The sequence below is a fragment of the Mesoplodon densirostris genome, chromosome 3 (assembly GCF_025265405.1).
Source record: "Mesoplodon densirostris isolate mMesDen1 chromosome 3, mMesDen1 primary haplotype, whole genome shotgun sequence".
Lineage (NCBI taxonomy): Eukaryota > Metazoa > Chordata > Mammalia > Artiodactyla > Ziphiidae > Mesoplodon > Mesoplodon densirostris.
The window spans coordinates 20,070,384-20,095,954 of NC_082663.1; the positions used below are offsets into that span (position 1 = coordinate 20,070,384).

Sequence of the window (25,571 nt, forward strand, 5' to 3'; positions counted from 1 at the left end):
TACAGCTGAATAAAAAGATTCAAGTTCCTTAAGTGTGAGGTTCATCATCTGTGACACAAACCACATGTGCAACACTCTTTCAAGGAACACCTATGTGAACATGAAGCTCATTTTGCTTGTTGTGTTGTAATAATATCTTTTGTCTGTGACATAGTGGTCTCCTGTCTTCTGCCAATATGTATAAAACTGTGACTAGATGACTTCATAGTTTACAAAAAGGGTAAAAATCCCTCACAGTTTTGATAGATTTTGATGATGAGGATAGCATGCTGAGACATAACTTTCAGAAATGGAATGGACAAGCCCCACATGGACCAGTTGAGAGGATATAAAGGACGGGCTTTTGTCCTGTAGTACCAGTACAAGTAGGGCATATGTTTGCCTAAGTGTTGGCTGGGGCTGTGGGGATAAGGGTCTCCTACTTTCCTACTATTAATGGGTTTTTAGAGGCTTATGATTAGAGGTTGGATTGATTGGTGCTTTGGTTGTTGTTCCATCTTTTTTTCAGATGAGAAGAGGGTAAGATGTTAGTAGAAATGCAACGTGTCCATAGTGCTTTGCCAAGGAGTACCCAACTTGCAAATAAATTGTGCCCACAATGGGTAAACAGAGTTTTGTAAGGACAAAAAACATTAGAAGTTCATTTGTTGATCCATGTTGCTAACCTCCAGAGACTGTAAACCCAAAGCTTTGCTTACTAGTAGGTGAAGCCTGTATTGCTTAGCTCCCTTCCTTTTCACATTGACTGTGCATGCTTTAAGGAGAAAGATAAAAGATGGTAAGAGATGTGGCTAAAGTTTCCCCATCCTCAAAACAGACCTAAGGTCATATACATCAATTACAATATGCTGAGGAAACTCAGGGAAGGGTGGTAATCAAGCTTTTATAGCTCCATTGGATATAAGCAATCAAGTCACCATTCTAAACTGTCCTGTGGAGGAGAGAGTGGGGATCTAAGATTCCATTCATTGAGTTTGGACATGGTTCACAGAGAGAAGGAAAAACTTATGTGAGATTTTGTGTGAGTCCATTTGAGCCAATTGAATGAACTGTTGTGTAGCTTCCACATCTGAATGTATGGTATAATAAGATGTGTTATAGTCTTGTTGTTTTCTTCCCCTTAATTTGCAGAGGGAATCCCCTTGATAAAAAATAGCCACATGTGGAGTAGTGACAGTTTTTTCTCTATTAATTTCCTGTTTTCAATTTCATTGATTTCTGTTCTAATTATTATTTCATTTATTCTGCTTACTTTAGATTCAATATACTTTTCATTTCCTAGTTTCCTAACATGGAAACTTGATTATTGATCTTAGATATTTCTTCTTTTCTAATATATGCATTCAATGGTATAAATGTCTCTCTAGGCACTGCTTTCACTGTATTACACTAATTTTGAAAAAGTTGTGCTTTCACTTCCACATATTTCTAAATATTTTTTAAATTTCTCTTGAGATATCTTCTTTGACCCATTTCTTCTTTGACCCATACTTAGAAGTGTGTTGTTTAATCTCCAAGTATTTGGGGATTTTCTACTTATCTTTCTGTTATTGATTTCTAGTTTAATTCCATTGTGGTCTGAGAAAGGCATTGTATGCTATCTATCATTTAAATTTGTTAATTTGTTGCAGTGGAGCAGGACTCTGTGGGGCCCCCTCCCAGGTACAAATCCTCTTTGTGTGCCTTCTTGCTTGTAGGAAATAGGCTTCATTCAGCTTCCTTGACCTTACCTGAGTTCCAAAGGGCAGAATCAAACAGTTGCTTATCAGGGAAGGGAGGGAATGCAGAAACAAAGGACCAGTGAAGAAACAATAGTGCAGCAATGGTGCGGGGTCCTGGTTCCTCCTCAAGGAAATACACACACACACACACACACACACACACATATAACAGTATCTCTGAGTTCTTCTGTAGGAGCTAAGGCCCCCCCCTAGGTGGAGACTGGTAACTTCAGGCTAAGCACAAGATTGCTGGAATGCTGCCCTGTTACCTCATTATCAATCAATCAGAAGAAAGTCTGCACACATTAGAAGATAATGAAGACCCTGAACCCCTCCCCAAATGATTTTCCCTTTAAAAACTTTCATGGTCAAGTAGAATCTTTGGAGTTGGTTTTTAGACATGAGTCCAGCTTCTCCCCAGTTTGCTGACCTCCTTAATAAAGCAAGTTTTCCCTTCCAATCAACATTTGTATCTCAACTATTGGCTATTGGCTTTCCAGCAGTGAGCAGCCAAAGCTGAATTCAGTAACATTGGTCTGGAAAATGGTCTTTTTTCTTTTTTTTTTAATTTTTAAATTTTCAAAAAATATTTTATTTATTTATTTATTTTTGGCTGTATCGAGTCTTTGTTGCTGCACATGGACTTTCTCTAGCTGTGGCAAGTGGGGCTACTCTTCGTTGCAGTGTGTGGGCTTCTCATTGTGGTGGCTTCTCCTGTTGGGGAGCACAGGCTCTAGGCACATGGGCTTCAGTAGTTGTAGCATGTGGGCTTCAGTAGTTGTGGCTCACAGGCTTCAGAGCCCAGGCTCAGTAGTTGTGGTGCATGGGATTGGTTGCTCCACAGCATGTGGGATCTTCCTGGACCAGGGATCAAATCTGTGTCCCCTGCGTTGGTAGGGGGATTCTTAACCACTGCTCCACCAGGGAAGTCCCAAGTGGTCTATCTTGGTGAATATTCCATGTGAGCTTGAGAAGAATGTTTATTCGGCTGCTGTCTATAGATGACAATTCTATCCAGTTGATTGGTGGTGGTGTTGAGTTCAAATGTGTCCTTACTGATTTTCTGCCTGCTGGATCTGAACCTTTCTGACAGAGGGAGGTTGAAATCTCCAACTATAAATAGTAGAGTGGGGCTTCCCTGGTGGCGCAGTGGTTGAGAGTCTGCCTGCCAATGCAGGGGACACGGGTTCGTGCCCCGGTCTGGGAAGATCCCACATGCCGTGGAGAGGCTGGGCCCATGAACCATGGCCGCTGAGCCTGCGTGTCTGGAGCCTGTGCTCCGCAGCAGGAGAGGCCGCGATGGTGAGAGGCCCGCGTACCACAAAAAAAAAAAAATAGTAGAGTGATCTATGTTTCCTTGCAATTCTATCAGATTTTGCCTCACGTATTTTGATGCTCCATTCTTAGGCTCATACACATCAAGAATCATTATGTCTTCTTAGAGAATTAACCCTTTACTGTTATGTAATGTTCTTCTTTATCCATGATAACCTTCTTTACATTGAAGTCTGCTCTGAAATTAATATAGCTACTTCTAAGTTCTTTTAATTAGTGTTAACATGGTACATATTTCTCTATCTTAATACCCATAACCTATTTGTCTTTATATTTAAAGTGGGTTTCTTGTAGACAACAGGTAGGTGGATCTTTTTTGATTCACTGTGGCAATCTCTCTTTATTTCATGCACTTAAATCATTGATATTCACAGTGATTATTGATAGAGTTGGTTGAATATTTACTATATCTGTTACAAGGTTGCCCTTCTTCTTTGTTCCTATTTTTGTAAACTTTCTTTTTCTGCCTATTTTGTTTTTAATTGAGTTTATTATATGACTTCCCTTTCTTTCCTTTCTTAGTATATTAGTTATACTTTTTAATTTTTTTTTTACTTTTTTAGTGGTTATTTTAGGATTTGCAATATATGTTTACAACTAACCCAAGGCTACTTTAGAATAACACTATACCTCTTCATGAGTACTGTAAGTACCTTTCAATAACAGTATAAATCCTAAGTCCTTCCTCTCATCCATTTTATCATTACTGCCATTCATTTCACTTATACATAAGGATATATATCTCATCTATTAATAAGCATACATAATCAGTTGTATTGTTGCTATTATTATTTTGAACAAACTTACCTAAGAAATTAATTACACTTATCTATTAAATTAAGAAAAAAAGTTTTCTTTTTACCTTCACTCATATTTTCTATGCTCTTCATTTCTTTATGTTTGGCTGAGTTTCTGACCTAGCTCATTTTCCTTCTCTCTAAAGAACTTCTTTTAACATTTCTTGCTAAACAGGTTTACTGGCCAAAAATTCCCTCAATTTGTGTTTGTCTGGGAAAGTGTTTCCCCTCAAAGATAATTTTGCAGGATACAGAGTTCTAGGTTGATAGTTTTTTGCTTGTTTTATCAATATTTCAAATATTTCACTTCACTCACATTAGTCTTGCATGGTTTCCAAGAAGTCAGAAGTGATTCTTATTGTTGCTCATCTATAGATAAGCTGCTTCATTTTTCGTTTTGTTTCGTTTTTTTCTTCACTCTGGATTCTTTCAGAATTATTTCTTTATTTTTGATTTTCTGTATTTTGAAAATGATATGCCTAGGTGTATTTTTCAATTTTTATTTTTCTTTTTACCTTTATCCAGCTTGGTGTTCTCTGAGCTTCATGGATTTGTAGTTTGGTGTCTGACATTAATTTCAGAAAATTCTCATTCATTATTGCTTCAAATATTTTTTCTGTTCCTTTTGCCTTTTCTTCTCCTCTGGTATTCCCATTATGCATTTGTTAGAACTTCTGTAATTATCCCACATTCCTTGGATAATCTGTTCTCCCCCACATTTTTTCAGGCTTTGGTCTGTTTGCTTTTCAGTTTTAGAGTTTTCCATTGAAACATCCATAAGCTCAGAGATTATTTTTCAGCTGTGTTTAGTGTGCTAATATGCCCATCAAAGTAATTATTTCTGTTCTAGTGTTTTTTATTTCTAGTATTTCTCTTTGGAACTTTCCCAGGATTCCTTCTCCATGCTTGCATTCCTTGTCTGTCTTGCATGCTGTCTACTTTATCTATTAGGACACATAGCATATTAATCACAGTTGTATTAAATTCCTGATCTGATAATGCCAACATTCCTCCTATGTCTGGTTCTGATGTGTGCTGTGTCTCTTCAAATTGCACACATATTTTTTGTTTGTTTGGTTGGTTGGTTGGTTTTGTCTTTTAGTACACTTTGTAAATTATTCTTGTAAATAATTCTTGTAAATTATTCTTTGTAAACTATTCTTTGTAAATTAGCCAGACATGATGTACTGGGTAAAAATAGCTGTTGTACATAGACCTTTAGTTATGTGGTGTGGGGTGAGAGGAAGCATATGATTAAGTCTGCTTGCAGTGAGCCTATGCCTCTGGACTGTGAAATTTCCATGTTTCTCATTTTTTCTCCACTTAGGTAGAAGAGGATGGCTAGAGCTGACTAGAGTTGGGTATCTTCCTTTTCCCAGGTGAGATAGGCTCCTATAGTATTCCAGTAAATTAATCTCTGGTTAATTAGTTTCTCCTAGGGCAGACCTTGTTAAGAACAGAGTACTCTGGCCTACTGAAAAAGCTTTATTTCCCCCTTCATGTGCTAGAAGCACAAGGGGATTTTTCTCTAATGTTGACTCTGAGGACATGGTTGAGCTCTTGGAGGTAAATCTCACAATGTTGTGAGAGGTTGCCATATGACTGGGTCCGTCTGGCATTTTTTTTTTAACACTCACAGTTGTCCACAGTGAATCTTCATCAAGTTGTCAATTACAGTTAAGGTTTTCCCCTCCTATCAGTAGCTGCAGTGACTTCTACTAGTCTGTGTTTGCTCTGGTAAGCCATGAAGTTTCTTTTACATTTTATGCCTTCTTCTGAACTAAATTAGCTTTTATTTATTATTTTTTTTATGATTCCATTCTGTCTCCTTGCTTTGGCTATTATAATTCTATAACTCTTGTACTGTTTATTTTAGTGATGATTTTAGGATTTATAGTATGCAAACTTAACTCACTACGTTCTCCTTCATGTGGTATTATATAGCTTCCTGGATATTACAAAAAAACTCACAATAATATACTTCTATTTTTCCAACCTGTTATTTTGTTCTATTGTTGTCATATATTTTACTTTTTCATGTGTTATAAACTTCAAAGTACATCATTATTATTTTGTTTAGGCATTATTATCTGAGTTATAAAATTGAAATTTTAATCAGAAAAAATCTTATATTTTTTTCATGTAATTATCATTTTTGTGCTCTAATTTCATCAATTTGATCCATATTTACATTTGATACATCTGCTGTAATTATTACTTTTACATGAAGAACTTTCTTTAGTTTTTCATGTAGTGCATATCTGCTAGTGATGAATTATTTTAGCTTTTTATGTTCGAAATTGTCTATATTTCAGCTGAATTTTTGAAAGAAATTTTCACTGGGTCCATAATCCTAGTTTGATTTTTTTTCCCCTAGAACTTTAAATATTGTTTCACTGTCTTCTTTTATTTTTTTCTAAAATAAAATCTGCTCTTATTCTTACCTCTCTTTCTACTCAATATGTCTTTTTTCCTCTATCTGCTTTTAAAATTTTTGTTTGCCCCTGGTTTTGATCAATTTGATTATAATTTATTATTTTCTTTATACTTCTTGTGCTTGAAATTCAATGAGCTTTTTGAAATAATGAATTTATAGCGTTCAGTATATGTGGACAAAATTCAGCCATTTTCTTCTTCAAATGTATTTTTTCCTATTCTCTCATTTCTCTCTTCTCCTTCACTATCTCAAATAACATATATTAGTTCACTTGAATTTGTCTCATAGCTCAATTATGTCTCTGTCTCCTCCTCCTCCTTTCATTAAATTCTCCTTTTTTTTGTATTTCAGGTTTGACAGTTTCTAATATTATGTCTTTGACTTAACAACTCTTTTGTTCTGCAAAGTGCATTCTGCCATATTTGATATTAATTCTGCCTGGAGTAGCTTTCTCTCTTTTAATTTTTTTAATCTCAGTCACTAAAGTTTTCAATGACTGTAGATGTTTGACACAGAATTCAATTTCTCTTATAGTTATATGGACCTATGCTGAAACCTCTTAACCCCCTCTAAGCTTCTTAGATGTGCAACCAATCAGCATTAACACATTAGTGATCACAGTCAGTACTCCATATACCATTTAGTTTCTTCCTTCCTTCCTTCCTTTTCTCTCTTTCTCTTTCTTTCTTTCTTTCTTTCTTTCTTTCTTTCTTTCTTTCTTTCCTTCCTTCCTTTACTGAAGTATAGTTGATTTACAATGTTGTGTTAATTTCAGGTATATCACAAAGTGATTCAGTTATACATATATACTTATCTATTATTTTCAGATTATTTTCCCTTATAGTTTATTACAAAATACTAAATATAGTTTCTGTGCTATACAATAGGTCCTTCTTGGTTATCTACTTTATAAATAGTAGTGTGTATATGTTAATACCAAACTACTAATTTATCCCCCCCTTTCCCTTTTGGTAACCATAAGCTTGTTATCTATATCTGTGGGTCTATTTCTGTTTTGTATATAAGTTCATTTGTATCATATTTTTTTCATTTCCACATATAAGCGATATCATATCATATATATCTTTCTCTGTCTGGCTAACTTCACTTAGCATGATAATCTCTAGGTCCATCCATACTGCTGCAAATGGCATTATTTCATTATTTTTTTATGGATAATACTCCATTGCAATATTCCATTGTATAAATATACCACATCTTCTTTATACATTCCTCTATCGATGGCCACTTAGGTTGCTTTCATGTCTTGGCTTTTGTAAATAGTGTTGCATTGAATATTAGGGTGCATGTATCTTTTCAAATTATGATTTTTTTTTCCTGGTATATGCCCAGGAGTGAGATTGCAGGACCATGTGGTAGCTTTATTTTTTGTTTTTTAAGGAACCTCCATTCTGAACTCCATAATGGCTGTACAAATTTGCATTCCCACCAACAGAGTTAGGAGGATTCCCTTTTATCCACACCCTCTCCAGCATTTATTACTTGTAGACTTTTTTAATGATGTCCATTCTGACTGGTGTGAGGTGATATCTCATTGTAGTTTTATGTTTTTCTAATAATTAGTGATGTTGAGCATTTTTTCAAGTGCCTTTTGGCCATCTGTATGTCTTCTTGGGAGAAAGGTCTATTTTAGATCTTCTGCTCATTTTTTTTTTTTTTTTTTTTTTTTTTCGGTATGCGGGCCTCTCACTGCTGTGGCCTCCCCTGCCGCGGAGCACAGGCTCCGGACGCGCAGGCTCCGGACGCGCAGGCCCAGCGGCCATGGCTCATGGGCCCAGCCGCTCCGCGGCACACGGGATCCTCCCAGACCGGGGCACGAACCCGCATCCCCTGCATCGGCAGGCGGACTCCCAACCACTTGCGCCACCAGGGAGGCCCTTCTGCTCATTTTTTTATTGGGTTGTTTGTGTTTTTGCTATTGAGCTGTATGAGCTGTCTGTGTATTTTGGAGATTGATCCCCTGTTGGTCGCATCATTTGCAAATATTTTCTCCTGTTCTGTAGGTGGTCTTTTCATTTTATTTATGGTTTCCTTTGCTGTGCAAAAGCTTTTAAGTTTAATTAGGTCCCATTTGTTTATTTTTGTTTTTATTTCCATTCATTCCTCCCCAAGACAGGTCCATAAAGATATTGCTGTGATTTATGTGAAAGAGTGCTCTTATGTTTTCACTAACAACTAAAGATCAGAAAGAGAAATTAATCGCATTTACCATAGCATCAAAAAGAATAAAATACCTAGGAATAAATCTACCTAAGGAGGCAAAAGACTTATACTCCAAAAACTATAAGAAACTGATGAAAGAAACTGAAGATGACACAAACAGATGGAAAGATATATCATGTTCTTGGATTGGAAGAATCTATATTGTCAAAATGACTATACTACCCAAGGCAATCTACAGATTCAGTGCAATCCCTATCAAATTACCAATGGCATTTTTCACAGAACTAGAACAAAAATATTTAAATTGGTATGGAAACACAAAAGCCCATGAATAACCAAAGCAATCTTGAGAAAAAAAAAATGGAGCTGAAGGAATCAGGTTCCCTGACTTCAGACTATACTACAAAGCTACAGTAATCAAAACAGTATTGTACTGGCACAAAAACAGAAATATAGATCAATGGAACAGGATAGAAAGCCCAGAGATAAACCCACACACCTATGGTCAATTAATCTACAACAAAGGAGGCAAGAATATACAATGGAGAAAAGACAGTCACTTCAATAAGTGGTGCTAGGAAAACTGGATGGCTACATGTAAAATAATGAAATTAGAGCATTCTCTAACACCATATATAAAAATAAACTCAGAATGGATTAAAGAAGTACCTAAAAATAAGACTGTGTACCATTTACTTTCATTACGGGAATCATCACTAAATCAAACCAGGTAAAAGCACCATTGCTCACATTTCTACAATTCTCCATCATCACCTCAATAGAACCTCATTTCTTGCCAAATATTTTCCATATTTTAATCTCTTTTTGATATAGGATTTATTTTATTTTATTTTATTTTGCAGTACGTGGGCCTCTCAACACTGTGGCCTCCCGTTGTGGAGCACAGGCTCTGGACGTGCAGGCACAGAGGCCATGGCTCATGGGCCCAGCCAATCTGTGGCATGTGGGATATTCCTGGACCGGAGCATGAACCCGTGTCCCCTGCATGAGCAGGCGGATGCTCAACCACTGCACCACCAAGGAAGCCCTGATATATGCTTTATTTCCCCCATCCAACCTTCATTTCATATTTCCATCCATTCTTTTTACATTTTGTGCTCTATAATGCTAGAGGTAATTTCAGCACCTTAATTGAATGGTATGTTTTTCTTGTCTAAAATGATACTTGAGGTTTTTATAGGCCTGTGAGAGGAAAGGTGCTAATTTTAAAACAGCTAACACATCTCTGAAGAAGACAGAATTAAGGCTAATCTACCTGTATTCCATGGATTGCAGACTATTGTATCTCTACATGTACATAAAATACTTGCTTCTCAGAATTATATGTGGTATAGCATCCTGTATCACTGTCATTTTATTACCTCAATGTCAAAAATCTATTATTTCAATACCACATGATTTACTGTTATTTTTTTCAAATTATTTCTATTAACATAATTGATTTTCTCACTGTACTATTATATAAGTTCCAGGTGTATAATAGAGTGATTCACAATTTGTATTGCTTGTACTCCATTTCTAGTTGTTATAGAATACTGGCTATATTCCCTGTGTTGTGCAGTATAATCTTTTCTTTTTTAACATTTTTATTGGAGTATAATTGCTTTACAATGGTGTGTTAGTTTCTGCTTTATAACAAAGTGAATCATATACATATACATGTGTCCCCATATCTCCTCCCTCTTGCGTCTCCCTCCCTCCCACCCTCCCTATCCTACCCCTCTATGTGGTCACAAAGCACCGAGCTGATCTCCCTGTGCTATGCGGCTACTTCCCACTAGCTATCTATTTTACATTTGGTAGTGTATATATGTCCATGACACTCTCTCACTTTGTCCCAGCTTACCCTTCCCCCTCCTCATATCTTCAAGTCCATTTTCTAGTAGGTCTGCATCTTTATTCCCATCTTGCCCCTAGGTTCTTCATGACCATTTTTTGTTTGACTTTTAGATTCCATATATAGGTGTTAGCATACAATATTTGTTTTTCTCTTTCTGACTTAGTTCACTCTGTAGGACAGACTGTAGGTCCATCCACCTCGCTACAAATAATTCAATTTCGTTTTTTTATGGCTGAGTAATATTCCATTTTATATATGTGCCACATCTTCTTTATCCATTCATCTGTTGATGGAACCTAGGTTTTTTCCATGTCCTGGCTATGATAAATAGTGCTGCAATGAACATCGTGGTACATGATTCTTTTTGAATTATGGTTTCCTCAGGGTATATGCCCAGTAGTGGGATTTCTGGGTCATATGGTAGTTCTATTTTTAGTATTTTAAGGAACCTCCATACTGTTCTCCATAGTGATTGTATCAATTTACATTGCCACCAACAGTGCAAGAGGGTTCCCTTTTCTCCACAACCTCTCCAGCATTCTTTTAATGATGGCCATTCTGACCAGGGTGAGGTGATACCTCATTATAGTTTTGATTTGCATTTCTCTAATGATTAGTGATGTTGGGCATCCTGTCATGTGTTTGTTGGCATTTTGTATATATTTTTTTGAGACATGTTTATATAGATCTTCTGCCCATTTTTGGGTTGGATTGTTTGTTTTTTTGGTGTTGAGCTGAATGAGCTGCTTGAATAATTTGGATATTAATCTTTTGTCAGTGGCTACATTTTCAAATATTTTCCCACAATCTGAGGGCTGTCTTTTGATCTTGCTAATGGTTTCCTTTGTTGTGCAAAAGCTTTTAAGTTTCATTAGGTCCTATTTGTTTATTTTTGTTTTTATTTCCATTTCTCTAGGAGGTGGGTCAAAAAGGATCTTGCTGTGATTTATGTCAAACAGTGTTCTTCCTATGTTTTCCTCTAAGAGTTTTATAGTGACTGGCCTTATATTTAGGTCTTTACTCCATTTTGAGTTTATTTTTGTGTATGGTGCTAGGGAGTGTTCTAATTTCATTCTTTTATATGTAGCTGTCCAGTTTTCCCAGAAGCACTTATTGAAGAGACTGTCTTTTCTCCATTGTATATTCTTGCCTCATTTATCAAAGATTAGGTGACCATATGTGCATGGGTTTTTCTCTGGGCTTTCTATTCTGTTCCATTGACCTATATTTCTGTTTTTGTGCCATTACCATACTGTCTTGATTCCTGTAGCTTTTTAGTATAGTCTGAAGTCAGGGAACATGATTCATCCAGCTCCGTTTTTCTTTCTCAAGATTGCTTTGGCTATTCGGGGTGTTTTGTGTTTCCATACAATTTGTGAAATGTTTTCTTCTGGTTTTGTGAAAAATGCCATTGCTGGTTTGAAAGGGATTGCACTGAATCTGTAGATTGCTTTGGGTAGTAGAGTCATTTTCACAATGTTGATTCTTACAGTCTAAGAACATAGTATATCTCTCCAACTGTTTGTATCATCTTTAATTCCTTTCATCAGTGTCTTATAGTTTTCTGCATATGGGTCTTTTGTCTCCTTAGGTAGGTTTACTGCAATGGTAAACAGGAGTGTTTCCTTAATTTCTCTTTCAAATTTTTCATCGTTAGTGTATAGGAATGCAAGAGATTTCTGTGAATTAATTTTGTATCCTGCTACTTTACCAAATTCCTTGATTAGCTCTAGTTTTTTTCTGGTAGCATCTTTAGGATTCTCTATATATAGTATCATGTCATCTGCAAACAGTGACAACTTTACTTTTTCTTTTCTGATTTGGATTCCTCTTATTTCTTTTTCTTCTCTGATTGTTGTGGCTAAATCTTCCAAAACTATGTTGAATAATAGTGGTGAGAGTGGGCTTCCTTATCTTGTTCCTGATCTTAGAGGAAATGGTTTCAGTTTTTCCCCATTGAGAATGATGTTGGCAGTGGGTTTGTCATATATGGCCTTTATTATAATTAGGTTAGTTCCCTCTATGCCTACTTTCTGAAGTGTTTTTTATCATAAATAGGTGTTGAATTTTGTTGAAAGCTTTCTCTGCATCTATTGAGATTATCACATGGTTCTTATCCTTCAGTTTGTTAATATGGTGTATCACATTGATTGATTTGCATATATTGAAGGATCCTTGCATTCCTGGGATAAACTCCAGTAAACCATGTTGTAGGATCCTTTTAATGTGCTGCTGGATTCTGTTTGCTACTATTTTGTTGTGGATTTCTTCAGCTATGTTCATCAGTGGTATTGGTCTGTAGTTTTCATTTTTTGTGACATCTTTGTGTGGTTTTGGTATCAGGGTGATGGCGGCTTGTAGAATGAGCTTGGGAGTGTTCCTCACTCTGCTCTTTTAGAAGAGTTTGAGAGGATAGATGTTAGCTCTTCTCTATATCTTTGATAGAAGTCACCTGTGAAGCCATCTGGTACTGGGCTTTTGTTTGTTGGAAGATTTTTAATCACAGTTACATTTTCAGTGCTTGTGATTGGTCTGTTCATATTTTCTATTTCTTCCTGGTTCAGTCTCGGAAGGTTGTGCTTTTATAAGAATTTGTCCATTTCTTCCAGGTTGTCCCTTTTATTGGCATATAGTTGCTTGTAGTAATCTCTCATGATCCTTTGTATTTCTGCAGTGTCAGTTGTTACTTCTCCTTTTTCATTTCTAATTCTGTTGATTTGAGTCCTCTCCCTTTTTTCCTTGATGAGTCTCCCTAGTGGTTTATCAATTCTATTTATCTTCTCACAGAACCAGCTTTTAGTTTCATTGATCTTTCCTACAGTTTTCTTCATTTCTTTTTCATTTATTTATAATCTGATCTTTATGATTTCTTTCCTTCTGCTAACTTTGGGATTTTTTTGTTCTATTTGTCTAATTGCTTTAGGTGTACGGTTAGGTTGTTTACTTGAGATTTCTCTTGTTTCTTGAGATAGGATTCTATTGCTATAAACTTCCCACTTAGAGCTGTTTTTGCTGCATCCCATAGGTTTTGGGTCGTCGTGTTTACATTGTCATTTCTTTCTAGGTATTTTTTTGATATCCTCTGATTTCTTTAGTGATCTCTTGGTTATTTATTAGCATATTGTTTAGCCTCCATGTGTTTGTATTTTTTACAGTTTTTTTCCTGTAATTGATATCTAGTCTCATAGCGTTGTGATTGCAAGAGACACTTGATAGGATTTCAGTTTTATTAAGTTCACCAAGACCTAATTTGTGAGCCATGATATGATCTATCCTGGAGAATGTTCCATGAGCACTTGAGAAGAAAGTGTATTCTGTTGTTTTGGAATGGAATGTAAATATCAATGGAATGTAAGTAAATATCAATTAGTTTCATCTTGTTTAATGTATCATTTAAAGCTTGTTTTTCCTTATTTATTTTCATTTTGGATGACCTGTCTATTGGTGAAATTGGGGTGTTAAAAGTCCCCTACTATGACTGTGTAACTGTCAATTTCCCCTTTTATGGCTGTTAGCATTTGCCTTATGTATTGAGGTGCTCCTATGTTGGGTGCATAAATATTTACAATTGTTATATCTTCTTCTAGGATTGAACCCTTGATCATTATGCAGTTTCCTTCTCTGACTCTTGTAATAGTCTGCATTTTAAAGTCTATTTTTTATGACATGAGAACTGTTACTCCAGCTTTGTTTTGAATTCCATTAGCATGGAATATCTTTTTCTATCCCCTCACTTTTAGCCTGCATGTGTCCCTAGGTCTGAAATGGTCTCTTGTAGACAGCATATATACAGGTCTTGTTTTTGTATCCATTCAGCCAGTCTGTCTTTTGGTTGGAGCATTTAATCAATATATATTTAAGGTAATTATTAATATGTATGTTCCTATTACCATTTTCTTAATTGTTTTGTGTTTGTTTTTGTAGGTCTTTTCCTTCTCGTGTTTCCTGCCTAGAGAAGTTCCTTTAGCATTTCTTGGCTGGTTTGGTAGTACTGAATTCTCTTTAATTTTGCTTGTCTGTAAAGGTTTTAATTTCTCCATCGAATCTAAATGAGATCATTGCTGGGTAGGTAATGCTGGTTGTAGGTTCTTCCCTGTCAGAACTTTAAATATGTCCAGCCACTCCCTTCTGGCTTGCAAAGTTTCTGCTGAAAGATCAGTTGTTAAACTTCTGGGGATTCCCTTGTATGTTATATTTTGTTTTTCCCTTGATGCTTTTAATATTTTTTCTTTGCTTTTAATTTTTCATAGTTAGATTAATATGTGTCTTGGTGTGTTTCTCCTTGGATTTATCCTGTATGGGACTCTTTGTGCTTCCTGGACCTTACTGACTATTTCCTTTCCCATGTTAAGGAAGTTTTCAACTATAATCGCTTCTAATATTTTCTCACACCCTTTCTTTTTCTCTTGTCCTTCTGGGACCCCTATAAATCGAATGTTGGTGCACTTAATACTGTCTCGGAGGTCTCTGAGACTGTCCTCCATTTTTTTCATTCTTTCTTTTTTATTCTGTTCTGTGGTAGTTATTTCCACTATTTTATCTTCCAGGTCACTTATCCGTTCTTCTGCCTCAGTTATTCTGCTATTGATTCTTTCTAGAGAATTTTAAATTTCATTTATTGTGTTGTTCATCATTGTCTGTTTGTTCTTTACTTCTTCTAGGTCTTTGTTAAACGTTTCTTGTGTTTTCTCCATTCTAGTTACAAGATTTTGTATTATCTTTATTATCATTTCTCTGAATTCTTTTTCAGGAAGACTCCTTATTTCCTCTTCATTTGTTTGGTCTGGTACATTTTTACCTTGCTCTTTCATCTTCTGTGTGTTTCTCGGTCTTCTCATTTTGCTTAACTTACTGCTTTTGGGGTCTCCTTTTCACAGGCTGCAGGTTCGTAGTTCCCTTTGTTTTTGTTGTCTGCCCCCAGTGGCTAATGTTTGTTCAGTGGGTTGTGTAGGCTTCCTGATGGAGAGGAATGGTGCCTGTGTTCTGGTGGATGAGTCTGGATCTTGTCTTTCTGGTGGGCAGGACTGCATCTGGTGGTATGTTTTGGGGTGTTTGTGAACTTAGTATGATTTTAGGCAGCCTCTCTGCTAATGGGTGGGGTTGTGTTCCTGTCTTGCTAGTTGTTTGGCATGGGGCCTCCAGCACTGGACTTGCTGGCCATTGGGTGGAGCTGGGTCTTAGCACTGAGATGGAGATCTCTGGGAGAGCTCTTGCCGACTGATATTATGTGGGGCCAGGAGGTCTCTGGTGGTCCAATGTCCTGAATTTGCCTTTCCCACCTCAGAGGCTTATGCCTGGCACCAGGTGGAGCACCAAGACCCTGTCAGCCACATGACTCAGAAGGAAAGGGAGAAAAAAGAAAGAAAAAAAATTAAATATAAAACATAAAATAATTAGAATATTTTTTTAATTATTAAAATAAGAAAGTTTAAAAGTAATTGAAAAAAAAGAAAAGAGCAACCAAACCAGTAAACAGATCTACCAGTGATAACAAGTGCTAAAATCTCTCCTACGATAAACATAAAAATCAGAAAGAAGTCAGTCACAGACAAGAAACCACAGTCTACAGTTGCTCTCAACATCCACTGCCTTAATATTGGGTTGATTCATTGTCTGTTCATGTATTCCACAGATGCAGCATACCTCAAGGTGACTGTGGGAATTTAATCTGCTGCTCCTGAGATTGCACAGAGAAATTTCCCTTTCTCTTCTTTGTTCACACAGCTCCTGGGGTTCAGCTCTGGTTTTGGCCCCACCTCTGTGTGTAGGTTGCCTTCAGGCTTCTGGTCCTTTTGGGAAATCTGAGGTCTTCTGCCAGCGTTCAGTAGGTGTTCTGTAGTAGTTCCACACGTAGATGTATTTTTGATGTGTTTGTGGGGAGGAAGGTGATCACCACATCTTACTTCTCCACCATTTGAAGGTCCCCCCAATCCACATGATTTATTGTTGTTTGCTATTTTATGTCCTGCGTTTACCAGGTATGGATCCTAAGTTTAAAAAAATGACTTTATGATAATGATAACCCCTCATGTATCCTTAACAAGGTCATTTCCAATATTCTTACCTTTATACCTCAGTATTCTCTTCATATTTCAGTTCTAAAAATGACTCAAGTTTATTGTCATTACTTAGAACCACATTATTTCAGCTATTTTTAATATTTTCTCTCTTGGTTTTCAAATTTCTCTTTTCTGAAATTTCTTTTTTCCCCTCTAATGTATTTCTTCATTTATTGAAACCTTATATACTTTGAGTATTTTATCTTTGTTTTTTCTTTTAATTTGTCTCTCTGTCCCTCAAGCAAAAGCAAATTTAATTTCACAGGCACAGTATTAATCACTCTTTTGTCATGCCTCTTTCCCTTTCTCTTAGATTTACCTGGTACCTTAGGAAACTTGTAGGTATACCTGTAGATTTAGTTTAATTTATCACTATTTGATTTTCAACCCACAGTATTCTGGCCTCCATTTTCACATTTTGAACTGCTCTTTCAAAATTGGTAATAATCTATGTGTTGCTAATTTCTTTGTGTTCACATATTTTACCACTCTGTACTGTATTATATTTATCATTCTATGTCTGTCAAATTATTTTCCCCTTCCCTTATCATCTTTGATAGTGTCTGTTCCTTATTGGTTCTCTATTTCTTTTGATACTTATTTTATTCTCCTGTCCAAATAACTGTGTGATGTCTAGTTCTTCATATAAACAAAATTTAAAAATCCCTACTAAAATAATGATAGAATTTATTTTTGTAGTGAGCTTGTCATTTTAAGAGAAATTTGAGCCATAAATCTCTAACACAAGAAACAGTTTAAAGGAGAAAATAAGACAAAAGTTTTGGTTTAAGACTTTTGTTCTTATTTTGATATCTGCTGTTTACTAAATTAGCCAACTCATAATATCACTGAGCATCTGTTTCTCATCTGAGTAATTAGATAATAAAACATTCTATAAGATGATAAAATTAAAACAAGTGTATGTAATATAATGATACCTATAAATCATTTAAAATAATCACTGTCTTAGTATTTATTTTATTCTAAATATGTACATCTAACAGTGAAAGTACATAAACACTGAATTTTAAAAGATGACATATTATATGAATGCTGATTTTTAATTTTTTTAAAGAGAGGTTATTCATGCAACTACATTTCTGTGCTTTAATTGCTCAACTTCTTTCTTTTGAAATTCCCCCATTTACCCAAATAAATTTATTTCAAGAGACTTCATTCATTTTATGAAATAATTAGGTTTGAAGTGATTACTGTTGAGCATTTATGAAATAAATTTAATCTAAATCCGAGATATTATCTGGAAGCCATTTAAAATTTATAGCAATATATTGGGTATTTTATGCTTATAAATTCATTTCTATATGCAGTATTATCTGTACAATGTGACTTTTCATTATAAAAGTGACTCTTCTAATTCTGCAATATGAGATGAACCCATTCATGCCATAATCAAGTATTATAAAGAAAAATCAATAAAATGTAAAATGATACATAGAATTTTGTTTCTGTATTTTATATTCAAATACATACAATAAGGACCACTGATTCAGATCTAATGATTTATAAAAAATCTCTATATTTTGGACATTTAGATATCAGATCACATTTTTTTTTTTTTTTTTTTTTTTGTGGTACGCGGGCCTCTCACTTTTGTGGCCTCTCCCGTTGTGGAGCACAGGCTCCAGATGCGCAGGCTCAGCGGCCATGGCTCACGGGCCCAGCCACTCCGCGGCATGTGCGATCTTCCCGGACCGGGGCATGAACCCGTGTCCCCTGCATCGGCAGGCGGACACTCAAACACTGCACCACCAGGGAAGCCCCAGATCACATTTTTGAATAATAGTTTCCTTAGTCAAGAAGAGTTTCTATAATATACCATTATAGCATGCGATCATATATGCTGTCATGATATATTTAGTTCTCATGGTACTGATTAGTCAGGATATATTTAGTTCTCACAGTATTGATTAGTTACTTGATCCACATATATTTATATGTGCCTATATGTATGTATATATATGTGTGTGTAATTTAATTGTAAGTACTAGTTTAATTCCTTAAAAATCTAAATATACCAATAAAAATATTTTTTTCTACATATTTGATTTGTAGTAAAAGTGTATAAAATACAATTTGCCCTGTATTATGAAATTGTATATCATGTTTAAGACAAAAAGCACTTTAATTACTTGAAGTGATATGTGTTGGACTCATTGGTGTACATTTTCTGGAAGATATAAAATATATTGATATAAAATATGTCTATTAAGAAATATGTACTTTTTTTGTCAGTACATACTTGCCTTCCACTTTGAAAGCCCACATACTGTTGGCAGGGGAAGATGTTCCTATTTGTTTCTTTGGGGGTTCTACTAGAAGCTCACCATATTGATTTGTAAAGTATTTCTTCTAGGTGTTTCTAGTGCTATCCTTCTGCATGTACCTGTTTTCCATCTTGGATCTAATTCAACCTTACTGAATCTATCAATCAATCTCTCTCTCCCTCTTTTCTTTCAAAAAACATTTTTCAGTTGTTCTGTTAATAATAATCAGAGAAGTTTTATTTTTTGTGAAATGCTTCACAGAACCGTATCTACTGCACAGTGTCATATTTTTCAGGGAATGAAAATAATGAAGTATATCAAGGCAAATATTGGATCTCAAAGTTGGTTCTGTTTTCACTGCATTCTCTGATTAATGTACCTAACAAGTCTACAAGCCCTAGAAGAAGAGAAACAAGAGGTATGAAATCTTCCTACTATTATAGTAAACAACAGATATTGTAGCATTTATGTGTAAAATTTCAAGTTTCATTGATTAAACATTAATGTTTATGATGATTAACAAGGAATAAATTTTCAATTTGTAATTAAACAGTGCATTACATAAATAGGAATGTACATACGGCTATAGAAATTAATTGAATATTTCAGTGCTTAAACATTAGTTTCAGGAAAAAAAAAAACAGCTGTGCTAGGTATCATCAATTGAGTAGGTAATTTGTAATTAATTATAGACACATATGGCCAATGCTACTCATGCACAGAACTAGCATTTCTTAGGTAATAAAGGAGGCAAATGTTAAATTATCTGTAACTATTAAAGACTATCCTCATTGCCATATTGTGGGTTAGTTTGACAATAATCTATTCTACATTTTATATATATATATATATATATATATATATATATATATATATATATATATATATATGTGTGTGTGTGAATCACTTGACAAAATGAATAGTTTTCATTTGGGGGAAAAAAACACATTTCCATAGAGATTTAAAAAATGACTTCCTTTTGATTCACATGTTAACACTAGAGAAGTAGTTCCATGACAAAAACTTTTCCAGAGGTGTTTCACTCATTTGTTGTTGAACTTGGTGAGAAAGACAAAGATAATATATTCAGGTAAATTATTTAGTTTCTGTAGCTGTGAATCATGTTTCAACTATGTGTATAATACCTTACTTATTTTCATTTGAAAAAAAAACTTTCTCTGCGGCCTGTGTATTATGATTATCTAACATAATCCTTGATGTGTCTTGGTTATTCTCCTTGGCTACATTGTCATGTAAGACTATATCTAAAGAAATGCAAAACTAATTGCTTTTCTGTAACTCTGAGATATAAGATTGTGTTTGGTGCTGACTTAGTATATCTATACTTCTCAATGTATTAATTTAATTATCCCACAGATTTAAATGATTTCTTATATAGTTATGACTCAGACATAAAACCCATACCTGTTGGCGCGCCGCCTCTTCCGCTGCCGTCCCCGCGATTCCGGACCCAGCTCCAGCTCCAGCCCCAGCCCCCGCTCCCGCTCCAGCCCCAGCCCCAGCCCTGGCCTGGCAGCCCCGGCGTCGCTTCAGAGCACGTCAGAGTGCGGTGGCTGCTGACTGCGCGTTCACGACCGGCTGGGAGCCGCAAGCCCCGCCGCCATTATGAACATCCGCAATGCGAGGGTGAGGGGCCGGGGCCGGAGGCTGTCCGCGCTGCGTGGGAGCGGGGCCCGTGGCCGCGTGCGCATGCTCCCGAGGGGCCCTGCCGAGCACCGGGCCAGCCGCCCTGCGCGCCCTCGGCCGCCCGGCGCGGAAAAGTGAGGGCTACGTCCCTGTGGGGCTGGATCTACCGGAAGAGGAGGCCGGGGAAGCCAGGGGCTCAGGGCTGGGGCTACGAACCCCTTCTTTCCGGATGTCGGGTTGGCGGTGGATGGTGTCGGGGAGCTTTCTGGAGCTCAACGTTCATTCCTGGAACAGTCAGTTTTTGCACAGCGGCTGTGGGCCAGGCCTGTGCAGCCCTGTTGGGGGGCGGGGGTCGCTGAGGAGACAGAGCAGGGTTCTAACACGACCGAGGCATACTTAGTCAGCGCAGCCCCCCGCCTGACTGCATTCCACTGCCCTCCTTTCCCGCAGCCGGAGGACCTGATGAACATGCAGCACTGCAACCTCCTGTGCCTGCCCGAGAACTACCAGATGAAATACTATTTCTACCATGGCCTTTCCTGGCCCCAGGTGGGCAGCTGTTGAATTTGGGGATGAGGGAAACCAGGCCAAGGAAATTCCACCCTGGGATGGCTTGGGACGAGCCGGCGAGGTCGCGCGAGGTCGTGAAGAGTCTGGGGGGCGCATGGGTCAATGAGGCCCTGAGTGTTTCCGGCTGGGGTGGCAGGAGATGGATAGGAGGCGCCTTGAAAGGGGCGAAGAACAGGGCCAAGGTAGGGGCAGTATTCCCACCTGCGTCTGTCCACTTCTGGGTTAAGGACAGGGGGCACGGGGTGATGTGGGAAAACCAAGCCACTTGGCCTGGAGGTCAGGAGCTGTCACTGAACTCGCTGCCCGATCGGCTTCTGTCTGTCACGCACACAGCGACAGGCAGGCGCTGGGGCCAGGTGTCCGGTAAGGGCGCCTCCAGGTCTGACAGGAACTTGTTTTGTGCCTTCTCTTTCCTCCCTGTCACCCAGCTGTCTTACATCGCTGAGGATGAGAATGGGAAGATTGTGGGGTATGTCCTGGCTAAAATGTGAGTCACCAGGGACGCAGGGACAAGCCTGGTGCCTGATCTGGGGGTGGGGGGAGGAGGGACACCGACACCGCACGCGTCTGATGGATGCTGCCTGGGTTGGGTTGGGTTTTTTTGTTTTGTTTTGTTAATTAATAGACTGTTCCTTTAGTTCAGTTTCCTCTCACATTAGCCATTTCAGACCACCTTTCACTTAGTCATATGCATTGAAGTCTCCCCCCATGTCTTTTCATGGCTTGAGAGCTCCTTTCTGTTTAGCACTGAACAGTATTCCATTGACGCTGCACGTGTCTTTTGGCTGCTGCCTGGGGTTTGGAGAGTCCTGGCTCTCCCCCGTCCCGGGACTGGACACATTTTGGGGTTCACGCCTAGCCCCTCTCCTTTCTTCTTGCTCTAGGGAAGAGGACCCGGACGACGTGCCCCATGGACACATCACCTCGCTGGTGCGTAGGGCCCACCCAGGCTCTGGTGGGGGCGGGGGCGGAAGTTAGTTGGAGCCGCCCCGAGGTCCCACCTTTCTCCCACCAGGCAGTGAAGCGTTCCCACCGGCGCCTTGGCCTGGCTCAGAAGCTGATGGACCAGGCCTCCCGAGCCATGATCGAGAACTTCAATGCCAAATACGTCTCCCTGCATGTCAGGAAGAGGTGGAAGCCAGGGCCGAGGGAAGGGGGTGGGTAGGGGGATACTGTCTGTTTTGTTGGTTGTTTTTCGAATTTTTGAATTTTATTCTATTTATTTTTATACAGCAGGTTCTTATCAGTTATCTATTTTATACATATTTGTGTATGTATGTCAATCCCCATCTCCCAGTTCATCCCACCACCACCAGCGGGGATACCGCCTCGATGTGGATCCTGAGCTGCCTTGGCTTTTGGAGAAGATCGGGAAGTGGCTTAGTGGGGAGGGGGACCGGGAGGAGGGACAGGACCTGGACGTGCTGTCCCTGCCTGGCCTAGTCTGTACAGCTCAGCAGTGCCTTATTCCCTTGCAGTAACCGGGCCGCCCTGCACCTCTATTCCAACACCCTCAACTTTCAGTGAGTAGATCTAGATTTTTCTCATGGAGTGGGATGGTCCCCAGGTCTGGCTTATCCAGGTGGCTGAGATGGGCTGAACTACCTTCTAGGCAGGGGCGTGAGGGTGGCTAGGGTTAGCTGAGATGGGGAGCGGGCCATGGACAGCACTGTTGGGGGCAAGAGCACCCGCCTGCCGCAGTCCGCTTGAGGCATGTCGTGCTTCCGGAGGATGCTTGGTGTTTCTTGCTTGATGCTGGTGGCGGCTATGCTGGAAGGGCATCACGGTGAAGAGGTTCGGAAGCAGAGACAAGGGTGCAGGACAGGAACAGAAGCCAAGGAGCAGAACCGAGTGACCAGGCACCCAGAAGCATCTAAGCGGGACCAGAAGAAAGGATAAACCTGAGCACGTCCGCGCAGGAAGGGCCAGTGGCAAGGGTATCGGAGGGATCTAGAGCCCTGGGTGTCCTAGTGGATGAGGGTGGGTCCACTCAGGGACGTGGCAGTCTCTGTGTGCCCAGCACAGGACAGAGAGAGCCTAGCAGGGAACTGCTTTGCCCAGTACATTGTGGTGAAAGCCGCTGGAAAGTGAGGCTGAGGTGGGCTGTCCGTGGAGGGCCCACTGAGACAGCGTCAGCTTCAGCTTGGTGGGGGATGAGGAGGGACTGTTGGGGAGGGAAGTGGCCTCCGGGCTGGGTATTTGAGGCAGGATCTTTGGCCTGGATGCAAATGCCTCTGGTGGTGGACAGTTCTAGGGTCTTAAGGCTGGCAGGGCCGTTCTGGGCCATCCAGACCGACTCCCTTTTCAGTGGCAGGGTGCCCAGGGCTGCACACACATCTCCCAGCACAGGCTTGGCCTCTGAGCTGCTCGGGCTAGGGGCCACGCTGTCTGGTAACGACCACCAAGAACAGAGGCCACAGCACCCCTCCCTGGTTCCAATTGTTAGGCATATGAGCCAGCCCTGCATGCCCAGGAAGTGACAGGGAGCAGGGCGGGGAGGGGAGGGGAGGGGACTGCCAAATTCAGGGCTTCAGTTCACAGGAAACCACAGATACAGATCCTTGGTGGCCAGGTTAGGGACGAGGGGCAGTGGAAGGATGCCAGGGCTGGGGGGAAATAAAGGAGCTGGGTGCTACTTACTGCTGGAGAAAGCAGAGGGAAGACCATGTTGGAAATGTCTCCCAAAGAGCCCTTGGGGGGGCAATGACACCCTGCCCCACTGGCAGATGATGCCAGAAGGCTGAGGAGAATTGCCCCCGATTTGGGTTGCCCTCTTCTCTCCACCTGCTGCCCCCAGGATCAGCGAAGTGGAGCCCAAATACTATGCAGACGGGGAAGACGCATATGCGATGAAACGGGATCTCACCCAGATGGCCGATGAGGTAAGAGTCCTGCGGGGCCAGGGCCGCAGTCCCCAGGCAAGGCGAGCAGGGGCGGCCTGGGACAGTGGGAGGCTGTGTCGCCGGAAGTCCTGGCCCTCTTCACCTCAGCTTCCGTTGCTGGCAGGCGGAGAGCCGGACCTTGGCAGGGCTTTAACGAAGGCCATAGGCCCAAGATTCCATTCTCCGAGGAGGAAGAAGCCCGTCCTGCCCAGAGGCTGCTGTGAGAGGAGAGGGAGGAGGCCCCTGGACGTGCTGAGAGACGCGGGGCCTGGGGACGGCTGCAGCTGGCTCCAGGGCTCAGGGGCCAGACAAAACCGGGCTGAAGAGAAGTCAGGGTTCTGCCCAAGGCTCCTCGGGGGCCAGGGCCATTCAGAGGGCTCCACAGCAGTCTCGTGAGGGAGCCGTGGGCACCTCCACTTTACAGGAGAGGGAACAGGCCCAGAGGGGACAGTGCCAGGGCTCCCCCCCGGGAGTCGGACTCAGTCCTCTTTCCTGCCCTGGCTCTGCTGCCTCTCATCTTGCCCCCCGCCGCCAGCAAGGGACAAGGCACGGGCGGCAGGAGAGGGCCTTCGTGCTCTAGAGACTTAGGTGCCGTCTCCTTACTCCCGTTTCTCCCCGGGCTCCTGGTGGCAGCTGAGGCGGCACCTGGAGCTGAAGGAGAAGGCCAGGCACGTGGTGCTGGGCTCCATCGAGAACAAGGTGGAGGGCAAGGACAACTCGCTTCCGAGCTTGGGAGAGGCCTGTCGTGAGGAAAAGGGCCTGGCTGCGGAGGGTACCGGTGGAGACAGCAAAGACCTCAGTGAGGTCAGCGAGACCACAGAGAACACCGATGTCAAGGACAGCTCAGAGGCCTCTGACTCAGCCTCCTAGAGCCTGCACATGCTCCCCTCCCCGCCCTGGCCTGCCCATCCCATCCTCACCTTGAGAGGTTTCACAGTAAACCTCACCCAGTGGCCTTGGGGAATTAAAAAAAAAAAAAAAAAAACACCATACCTGTTTAAATTCTTCAAGTCTTTCTGGGTAAAGCAAATATTTTGCATTTATTTACTTAAAACTGACATTATGTATTATGAATGCAGTACTTCTTCTAAATGCGTTGTACTGTTTAGTTCTTTATAAACAACAACAATAAAAACAGTATCTAGTTTCTATCATTGGGAACAGTGCTTTGTGCTTAATATTGTTTTAACTTTTGTTCATAACTTCACTTTCAATTTTGTTTTTACAAAGAACTCTGAATATTTAAAAGTTTGATTTGCCTTCATTATCCTTTGAATTGTATGCATTATCTGACTGTTAAAATGAATAATGTTAATTATAATTATTATCATTGATGTGTGGCATAATTGCCACGTGGTATACTATATAAAACAAATATTACATATAATATTTTTCAGTTTTTATATTGTCACAAAATAAAATAACAAATTTGTGCAGAAAATTATTAGGTATCAGATGGTATAAGTTAGTTGCTACTTGGTTGATTGTTAATTCCACCTCCACACTTGAAAATCCATATACGATCTGATATCTTCCAATTCTAATATCTAAACAGAACAGTAGAACTGCTTTGTGAGAAACATTAAAAGTTTTTTAACAAAAGGAAAAAAATGATACAGGTTAGGAACTTTGATCTACATAAAGAAAAGGAAGAGCATCAGAGAAGGAATAGTGATAGTAAAATATAAAAACTTCTATTTTCCTTAAATTAATTGACCTAATAGATAACAGTTTGTTCAAATTATAACAACAATGTATTTGATTATGTATGCCGTCTGTGTGTGTGTATGTGT

At 39.6% G+C, this 25,571-nt stretch overlaps 1 protein-coding gene and 1 long non-coding RNA gene across 4 annotated transcripts in view; one reads left to right on the plus strand and one right to left on the minus strand.

Annotated features, from left to right (window-relative positions):
- Positions 1-20,345, minus strand: part of LOC132485130 (uncharacterized) — a 190,258-nt gene extending 169,913 nt beyond the window's left edge. For both annotated transcript variants that reach the window (XR_009531392.1, XR_009531393.1), the window contains exon 1: positions 20,105-20,345. This is a non-coding gene — a long non-coding RNA (uncharacterized LOC132485130). The remainder of the gene's footprint in view (positions 1-20,104) is intronic.
- On the plus strand, positions 20,138-24,894 carry LOC132485129 (N-alpha-acetyltransferase 10-like). Of its 2 annotated transcripts, none has more exons than XM_060091605.1 (8): positions 20,138-20,326; positions 20,777-20,875; positions 21,325-21,383; positions 21,781-21,826; positions 21,912-22,027; positions 22,375-22,419; positions 23,694-23,778; positions 24,412-24,894. In XM_060091605.1, the coding sequence occupies exons 1-8, from the start codon at positions 20,306-20,308 to the stop codon at positions 24,646-24,648; spliced, it is 708 nt and encodes a 235-aa protein (XP_059947588.1). In that variant the 5' UTR covers positions 20,138-20,305; the 3' UTR covers positions 24,649-24,894. The 2 variants fall into 2 exon arrangements, with proteins under 2 accessions (XP_059947588.1, XP_059947587.1); XM_060091604.1 differs by having other exon boundaries at positions 21,912-22,026; positions 22,371-22,419.
- Positions 24,895-25,571: the final 677 nt, after the last annotated feature.

Bases quoted from the DNA above. Each gene is read 5' to 3' on its own strand.
- LOC132485129 (XM_060091604.1), top strand. From the start codon at position 20,306: ATGAACATCCGCAATGCGAGG. The intron at 21,384-21,780 runs GTGAGTCACCAG...TTCTTGCTCTAG, and splicing joins GGGTATGTCCTGGCTAAAAT to GGAAGAGGACCCGGACGACG. The intron at 22,027-22,370 runs GGTGGAAGCCAG...CCTTATTCCCTT, and splicing joins CTCCCTGCATGTCAGGAAGA to GCAGTAACCGGGCCGCCCTG.